This window comes from Centruroides sculpturatus, unplaced genomic scaffold, assembly GCF_000671375.1.
Source record: "Centruroides sculpturatus isolate CEXI.00-Female unplaced genomic scaffold, Cexi_2.0 scaffold425, whole genome shotgun sequence".
NCBI lineage: Eukaryota > Metazoa > Arthropoda > Arachnida > Scorpiones > Buthidae > Centruroides > Centruroides sculpturatus.
Window position 1 is genome coordinate 349,994 of NW_019384549.1, and position 9,051 is coordinate 359,044.

At 32.6% G+C, this 9,051-nt stretch overlaps 2 protein-coding genes across 3 annotated transcripts in view; one reads left to right on the forward strand and one right to left on the reverse strand.

The window, feature by feature from the left end:
• Nucleotides 1-8,904, reverse strand: part of LOC111623611 (RUS1 family protein C16orf58 homolog) — a 20,086-nt gene extending 11,182 nt beyond the window's left edge. For both annotated transcript variants that reach the window (XM_023366248.1, XM_023366247.1), the window contains exons 1-6: nt 8,740-8,904; nt 6,270-6,347; nt 5,610-5,724; nt 5,472-5,517; nt 5,038-5,070; nt 4,874-4,948 (exon numbers count right to left, since the gene is read on the reverse strand). In XM_023366248.1, the coding sequence (XP_023222016.1) occupies nt 4,874-4,948; nt 5,038-5,070; nt 5,472-5,517; nt 5,610-5,724; nt 6,270-6,347; nt 8,740-8,880 (488 nt within the window). In that variant the 5' untranslated portion in view covers nt 8,881-8,904. The remainder of the gene's footprint in view (nt 1-4,873; nt 4,949-5,037; nt 5,071-5,471; nt 5,518-5,609; nt 5,725-6,269; nt 6,348-8,739) is intronic.
• Nucleotides 77-4,834, forward strand: LOC111623613 (huntingtin-interacting protein 1-like). The gene is made up of 3 exons (XM_023366254.1): nt 77-301; nt 1,414-1,477; nt 2,846-4,834. Exons 1-3 carry the CDS (start codon nt 218-220, stop codon nt 3,007-3,009), a joined length of 312 nt encoding a protein of 103 aa, XP_023222022.1. The 5' UTR covers nt 77-217; the 3' UTR covers nt 3,010-4,834.
• Nucleotides 8,905-9,051: the final 147 nt, after the last annotated feature.

Sequence of the window (9,051 nt, forward strand, 5' to 3'; positions counted from 1 at the left end):
GTTAATTAAATCGAAATATATTTTAAAAAAAAAAAAAAAAAAAAAATTCGGAAAATATATTTTGATTATTCCAAAACAGCGCCATCTATGGTAGACGATCGCAGTTACGAAGTCGATCGACGAAAGTCGACGCCTTCGGATGTTTTTGTAATTTAAGTTTTTTTGGCCCAAAGGATCTTTTACCCGGAAAAATAGCATTTTGTATACAAACGTAAACATGTCTTTACCTCTTTCTAAAGTGCTGGCACCGAAAAGAGGCAACAGTTTAGACGTAGAAAGGGAAAATTTCGAGAAAACCCAAGTGAGTACCATTAATATATACAAATCGGTGGAAGTTACTTTCGGTAAAACATACGTATGTAAGTCTATGGGACGATTAACTAAAAGTGATCCCTACCCGCGGCGTAATGCGAGTTAATTATTTAATTTAAAAAAAGTGCCTAATTATCGTATTTGTACTGTAGATTATTAAGATTTAATGCCTTTATAAGGATTTACGGGCGTTAAAATTGCTTTTCGGTGCCTCACAATGGATAAAAACAACAAAAAAAAAGACTGAACATAATGCAGGATATGCCCCTGGTGTGGCCTCAAAAATTCCTTCACTTTTCCTTTTAAGGAAGCTTTTCTCCTCGATAATTCCATTCATGATTTGCATAACCTCTATGCAAAAATGCCCACGAGATATACATTAGATGACATACATTTCAGGAAGCTTTATGGATGGATGATGTTTTATGTCAATAACCACGTTCGAACACTTCCTTTTTAGATAATATTCGGAATTATGCGATCGACGTCGGGAGATTTCGGCACGTCGCCTTCCGAAACGCGGATCCCGTCGGCCACCGGGAGCTTTGATTTGCCGAAGTAAATTGCGGCGTGGCTTCCCAATCGGATGCAAAAACTAGAATGAACGGTGCCACCGGAATTTGCCGTGGGCACGACATATTTACCGAAAGAGGTTAAGTGTCACGCGTTACTAGATTGATCTGATTTAGATAATACGTTTTAATTATTCTGTGTAAACATTATTCGATATATTAGAAAATTAAGTGATGATATACACGGATACTCGTGGCTTCTTGAATTTTATGAAAGGACTCTCTCTAAAATGCATTTCGGTAAAGTAGTACTTGTACGGAGGCTTGTAACTTGAACGTCTGCGAGGAAAACAGAGAAAAATGATGGTGAAACGAGCATGTAAAGTGAAAACAACTTTTTATTATTATAGATCGATATTTTACTAATAATGTCGATTTAAATAGGTTTCAGGCGTAAAGTCTGCCAAATTATCTTCCTCTCTTAAACTATTTATGAAGTTAATTAACTAATTTTAAAGATTAAAAAAAGTAAAATAAATAAAAGAATTTTTAATGTTCGTTATGCATAACGTCGAAATGTTAATTTTAGACCACTAGTATATCGAAAGCCATCAACAATCATGAGTCACCGGTGAAAGAAAAACATGTCCGAAGTATCCTTTTTTTTTTCATTTTTATGTATGTATTTACGTATTTTTAAGAATTAATAAGTACATTTCGGCGAGTAATTACGTTTAATTTAAAAAATTATTAAGTATTTCTACCGTACGTGTATTTAAACAGAGCATTTAACAGCAAAAAGAACTAAATGAAATGAAATACATTTATCTTAATTTAAGCTGCTGGCACTGAATCAATTCTGACATTAAAGTAACTGCCCTGATTAAAAGCAAGTGGTATATATCTTGGTGTATCATGTATAGTTTACTGCATTCACTGACAAATGAAGGTCAAGTTGATGAATTCGGCTTCACTTTACTCCCTATAAAATTGCTTCTTTTAATGTGTTAACCATATGTTCGAGTTTAACGTTTTAAAATTTTGTTTTTTTCTTCCAATCGTATTGTTCTTAAAATAGAAATTCTTCGAAGAATTTTAACCCCTCGATAATTTTATTAAAAAAGTATAATTAGAACTTTGAAACGTAGGCATACGTATCTATAACAGTTAATAGTGTGATAGTTTATCAAATAGTAGGAGCATTTTATTATTTCGAACTTTAATTTATTACTGTATATACCTCGATATTACCAGCAGCTTAAAAGAAAGTCTAGTATTGGCTTACGGAATTCGATATCTGCGTAAATACAAATAGCAACGGAGAGAACTTTGTCACGTGTCTGCCTCCGGTGCATAATCCACGTGGACTATGCTTAATTACGCAGAAATTTTCCGGCAAATTCAATTTAAAAAATAATTGTTTTAATTTAAAGCTTTCTCTTAATGTTATTTAATGTAAAAATTTAATTTTTAAGACTGTATTTTAATAGAAACGTTAGCAAATTTAAGGAAGAAATTCTTTAAAAATGCTATCAAACAGTTGATTTTTAGTATATCGAGAAAATACTCTTTTTATTTGTGTAGTGCAGATATTATATGTTATCAAAAATACTTCAAGTAGTTATTTTTACTGTGATAGTATTATCGATACGGTAAACCAATGTTTTCAACCTTCTTGAATACATAACCCCTTTACAAGTTAAAAAAAATTCTGGCAATCCCCAGGGCCATATTTAAACTATATCAGCGATTTTAAAAACTACATATTTAATTTTCTTTCTTTAAATGTCGATCGAAAAACCAATTTTACTGTAAAAAAAACAGGCACAGCCTTCTCGCTGAAATTCTAGTTTTTTTTTTTTTATTGTAGTGTAGGACCTACAAACACTTGTCTTTTCTTACACCCGCGACCCCCCCGTGTAAGACTTTGCGACCCACAGGTTGAAAAACACTGCGGTAAACTATCAATTAGATCTAGGGTTCAAAACGTAACCGTTGTTAGATCCTATACAAATATTCAGATGCAATATTGGGAACATTCCGTGAAAAGGGTGCAGGTACATTCTGGAGTGTTGTCATGAAATTACCATTACAAGGAAATCCAATAGTCTGTTGGAAGTTTTGTCATGTTCTTCATAAATTACTTCGTGAAGGTCATCAGCACGTAAGTAAAAATTTTAATTAATCATTTAGGACATGTAAATTAATTTTTCTTTTTTTTTTTACTTCCTTCCTACTATGATTTATTTTCTGTTACTTATCGAGAAACTATTATCAGATCGTCTGCCGTCGTGTCAATAATAGAATTATTTAACGATAACAATTATTCGAGAGATAGTACGTGTTTAAATCCTACTGCTATATGCAAATATTTATCAAGTGATATTATTATATTAATTATATTTATAGAAATGTTAATGATATAAAGCTCTAGAAATCTTAAATTTTTCATTTTTGTGTGTATTTATATTTGATTAATTAATTAATTAATATTGCTTTACCTAAGTGCGCAAACTTTACTGCATTATAATTTAAATTCAAAATTATTTAAGTTAGAACTGATTTATTATAAACAATGTATTTTTGCAGACATAACTAAATCAGGAAATGTAACTTGCATCTGTTCCTAGAATTCCTGTTGTAAACATTAATTATTAGATATAATATTTTACTTTTACAAGCTGTCAAATGCTTATTCGGATATATAGATTGCATTAGATAGTAAATTTTATAAATATCAGCTAGCAATAATAATTAAAGGTTGTGATAACAAAATTAGGCAAATTTTATTAATAAATAAATCAAAAACAACTGTTTATCGTGTCAATTGAACGATTTTCCTGCCTTATTTCAGATTCATAGAATATTTCGAGTACATTCACTTCATTGAATTATACGTGAACATTGTATTAATATTCTAATTAAATAAAAATTTTGTTTTGTTAGAGCAAAATTATGTAATTTTCAATTGTATTTGGGTCTATAGATCCATCTGGTGATAATTCTAGCTATATTTTGAGTGTAAGCGGACCCTTGAAAGGGAGCATAGCATCCCTGTAGAGAGTTGTACCAGAGATTGACACGATATAATCAAACTTAAATTCAAGGGAAGAAAGAGGGAAGTAAAAACTAAATGCCGAACATATCCTAAACAAAATGCATACTAAAATCCACTAAGAAATGAAGTATTTGTGAAAATATAATTCACTTTTTTATAGTAAATATCACAGTCACTTTACCAGTACGTTATAAATGGCTTGTTAAAACATTCAACTTTCCAAACGTACCTTTAGATTTCAGTTGTCCGTTCAACATTGCAAGTTACACTTACAAACTGTATGAATACCACACTACATAACAGAAAAATATTACATATGTGCATGTAGTAATAACCAAGTTTATATAAAGGTGGTGTAAGTGTATTGGAGCCACAGTAAGACTCTAGAAAAGCATGGATCTATAGTCTAGAACCATTTCGCTCTAATGAAGTCATGAGTGTTGAAAGGAGCAGTTATGCTTGTTACTAATTTCATAAATATATTCATAGGAAATACCATTTGTTTGAAATGCTTATTTAATCGATAACTTCCTTAAAAATATCTAAAAGAAATTTTTTTAAACTGTATTTTTTAAGTTATAAATTATACGAAGATAAATTTTACTTGTTAAATTTATTGCCAAGTGCTCCACCCAATTACGTTTTATGTTCTAATGCAATTTGAAATCTTTGCAAATATAAATTTTAAGTTGATAAATTTAGAATCCTAATAAATTATGGTATAAATATAGGCGTCAGCCTACCATTCTAGAAAACCCAGGATTGAATCTGGGCCTAGAGCTCCAGAAATTTGTCTTGTATACGTTCGGCCCCGTCCTCATTTTCTGTCTGTTCCATCATAGGCACATATGGACCTATAAAAGGCCCTCTTAGTGCACATGGATGGAAAAAAAGTCAGAAGTAATAATAAATATATGAATTTTGAGTCTTAAACTTTTTAATTTTAGTTAAAATATAATTTTTTTTTTAATCTTAAAAAAAAGCNACGAATGTAAATATGCTTTTCATAAATGGCGATAGCAGATCGATAAAGATTGCAACATCGTTCAAAAAATCGGCAAATAATCTAAAATAAAAATTTAATATCACGGTATTTAATTCAAATTAGCATCAACTACTTTATCTAATACTTTATTTGTATAAATTATTATCTACCTCCATTTTTTTGGATCACAGTCAAGATTAGATCTGTAAGAAAGTAAGTAAATATTTATAAAAAAATCCTTCATCTTTCCACCCTGTGTGTACTAAGAGTGTCTTCCAATAGGCCCCTCATAGATTCGGCTGGGCTCACGATGGGGTGGCTAAGTAGCACAGGACAGGGTCTGATAAACACAGGAAAGATAATTATTAATCTGAATGACTGAGGCGATTAAGATGTCTGCTTGAATTCAATCTCGAATCACCTAGAGGGATAGGCTGTAAAAAAATCCTAGGAATTTTTCATGGGTGGTTTGTCCCAGATGTGTCTAGACCTGTCCCCGTTGCAGCCTCCATTGTGAGCCTGGCCAAACTCATAATGAAAAGCTCTCTTGTACCAATAGGGCAAAAAGAGAAAAAAAATCCAGAAAAAACTTCAAATTGCTCACCCATTCATCCATGCAAATAAAATACGTCCAACCATACCTGTACCATCTATTTTTAAAAATAAATCATTAAATCTGAAATTAAGTAATAAATATTGTTTAAAAATTTATCATTGTCGTCATTACAGATTTGTATTTTACCTTTTAATAACCAGGTTATAGTCGCGGCCATGGGCGTAGCCGTTTCATCGCCGACGCCAACTCCCTTTAAAACTGCATGAGTAGAAAGTGTGCCGGTTATACTGCTAGCAAATGCCTGATTATAATTTACAATATTTAAAATTAAAATAAAGTTTTATAAATATTTTATAATTAAATAATTTGTATTAATAAGCTAAACTTAACACAATGTTAACAATTTTAATTACCTGTATGCTATCCCATAATTGATAAGTCAAATAGTCCTTGCTGACACTATCGGGATAACCTTGAGGCAGGAAAACAGACTGTAAAGCATAGAATTCTTATTAAAAATTACCAAGATTTTATCTCTACCATGCATCTTGATAGTGTTGTAAATAATTCTCAAGCAAAACAACCAATTAAAAATGTTTGAGTGACTTGCAGCATNAAATGCTTTTCATGAGAACTCATTTGTTTTCCATGTTATTCATGTACAAAGGCCTTGGGTGACTTCTGGGTCAACCTGTTTGTATGTGGTACGTGCCGGTTATACTGCTAGCAAATGCCTGATTATAATTTACAATATTTAAAATTAAAATAAAGTTTTATAAATATTTTATAATTAAATAATTTGTATTAATAAGCTAAACTTAACACAATGTTAACAATTTTAATTACCTGTATGCTATCCCATAATTGATAAGTCAAATAGTCCTTGCTGACACTATCGGGATAACCTTGAGGCAGGAAAACAGACTGTAAAGCATAGAATTCTTATTAAAAATTACCAAGATTTTATCTCTACCATGCATCTTGATAGTGTTGTAAATAATTCTCAAGCAAAACAACCAATTAAAAATGTTTGAGTGACTTGCAGCATATTGTCAGCATGAGGTTATTTGTAGACATATTTAGTGTAATGATTAATGTAGTGGTATGCTGCTCAGATACAAGAGTGTGGTGTATTTAAAACCTAACCATGTGTTCACACACACACAAAAGAAGATTGATAAAGTCAAATTGTTTTGTACCTGGATTAAATTAATACAAGGTTGTTTATCCCTACATAACTATGTTTTGAGCTTTCCAAATAGTTAGATTATGACTCCGAGATCTACAGTTAATATTGCATAATAAAATTAAACTATTTACTAAATATACAGGGTGGTCCAGAAGTCACATGGGTTTTAAATGTGAACATCTGTTCCTGTGAACCGACATTTTGTTCCTTTTGCAGATACTGGTAGACCAGAGTCTACCAGTATCTGCATCCATCACCATTCATCACCATTCCATTCATCACAATGAAATACACCATCATGAGTATACCAGTAATGAGATCAGGGGACTGTGACCTGCAGTCCTAACCTCATGTTCTCAAATTCTTTTTGTGGAGTCAACAAAAGGAGAAATTGTACACAAACAAATTGGCAAACTACAGCTGCTAAAAGACATCTGTATGGCAATTCAGGAGTTAACTTCTGCTATCCTGCAGTTAGCCTAGTTGTGTTGCATCAAATGTACAAGGGATTGTCTGTGTGAAAAAGCAAACGGGAGACATTGGTGCAATGTCTTTTCCATGTACAAGGGGAGACCCAAAAAAAAAAAACCCGGATTTTTTGTATAAAAACTTTATTTATTAACTTTTTTACAAAATTTCTTCAGTCACCTTCAAAGTACTCTCCATTAGATGCAATGCACTTGTGAAGTCTTTTTCCTCACTGTTTGAAGCATCTCTGGAACTCTTCAACTTTGATATCGTCCAGTGCCCTTGGCAAAGCTGTTTTTATCGCCTCCACATCATCAAAACGCTTCCCTTTTAGATTTTTCTTCATTCTTAGAAACAGAAAAAAGTCGCACGGGGCTAGGTCTGGTGAATACGGAGGGTGAGGAATGACAGGCCATCCCCAAGAAGCCAAACAGTGGGTCACTTGTAAGGCTGTGTGTGCGGGGGCATTGTCGTAATGAAGGAACCAGTCACCTGATCGCCAAAGTTCCGGACGTTTCCTTCACACATCCTCTTGCAGACGTCTTAACACTTTTTTGACGGATTTTTACGTTTTCATCATTTCAAGATGTTGAAGGATGCCCAGGACTTCGCATGCAGAATAAAATAACAGTAAGAGAAACACAACACTATAATCAAACACAAACCTACGAACTGATGCTGTTTGCACAGCTGTTTCATGAAGGTCTCTACTAACCCCATGTAATGGGAGAACTCTCAACTATGAATGGCAGCGCGGTCTCAGTTTGGTTTTTTTTTGTGTCCCCCCCTTGTAAAGCCTGCGTATTATCTGCATAATAAATATAACCTATTATATATTGGAGCTACTACTAGAATGCTCCGCCTCTGTTTCACAGAACATTGTGACAATGTAGCACATAACAAATGTACAACAGAGCTAGCTAAAAAAGTGATAGAAAGTCATTTTGAGCCACTTCGGTTGCAAATTTCCCTCCTAAAATGCCATGGAAATCAAAAAATGTTATTCATATGGGAATCACTCAACATTATCATCGCACAACTCTCCTCTCCCAAGCCAGATATACCAGCATCATTTAATTTTCTAAAGTTGTAAATCACACGGTTCCAATAAAACACCTTGTAGCATCATTAGCCATGTTCTTTCCATGCTTGTACAGGACGAGCAATGTGAAAAAACATCAATTGACGTTCAGGTTCTTTTTTTCAAATTCAAATGCTTTATTCTCTACGAACGGTTCTGCCCAAAGAGAATGGATACATACCGTGGAAAGTACTTGCAAAATAAATTACTTTTATATAACGCCGACAGACAGTTGTATACGTTATCTTTTTCTATTAATATTTGGCATGTGTGGCTATTTAAAACGTAATAAATGCTTTTCATGAGAACTCATTTGTTTTCCATGTTATTCATGTACAAAGGCCTTGGGTGACTTCTGGGTCAACCTGTTTGTATGTGGTACGTGTAAGGTGTGTGTATTTCACCATGAACATCAACAAATCATTACATTTACGTGATATAACGTTGCAAAATATTTATAAATTCTCCATAAATCTCAAATATTTATAAGCTTCTACAGATAATATTTACGCTACTCGTAAACAATTCTTACACAAATATTTACTTACTCCAGCTGAATGTTTACAATTTTAACTCACCGTAAAGAAATTCTTCAAACTGGAAAATCTCCTTTCGTTATCGATCATTATAGGCCGACTGCATCTATTTTCCATGATATATCGTCTCCTTCGCGTGCTCGAACCGTAATTTTCAAAACAAACAATTTGTCCATTCTCCATGGCTAATGTCTAACTAGGCCACGTGTAGATCTGATAGTTTTTAATTCAAATTTTCGACAATAGATGGCGGCTAAATATATTTCGTATATAAAAAAATTTTATTCGTAAATATTCAAATTTATAAACATTTTAATAATGAAAATTTATATGCAAATATTAATTTTTAAGAAA

Coding starts and splice junctions, on each gene's coding strand:
- LOC111623613 (XM_023366254.1), top strand. CDS start 218: ATGTCTTTACCTCTTTCTAAAGTGCTGGCACCGAAAAGAGGCAACAGT. Junction 302..1,413: donor AAAATTTCGAGAAAACCCAA/GTGAGTACCATT, acceptor TGTTAATTTTAG/ACCACTAGTATATCGAAAGC. Junction 1,478..2,845: donor GAAAGAAAAACATGTCCGAA/GTATCCTTTTTT, acceptor ACAAATATTCAG/ATGCAATATTGGGAACATTC.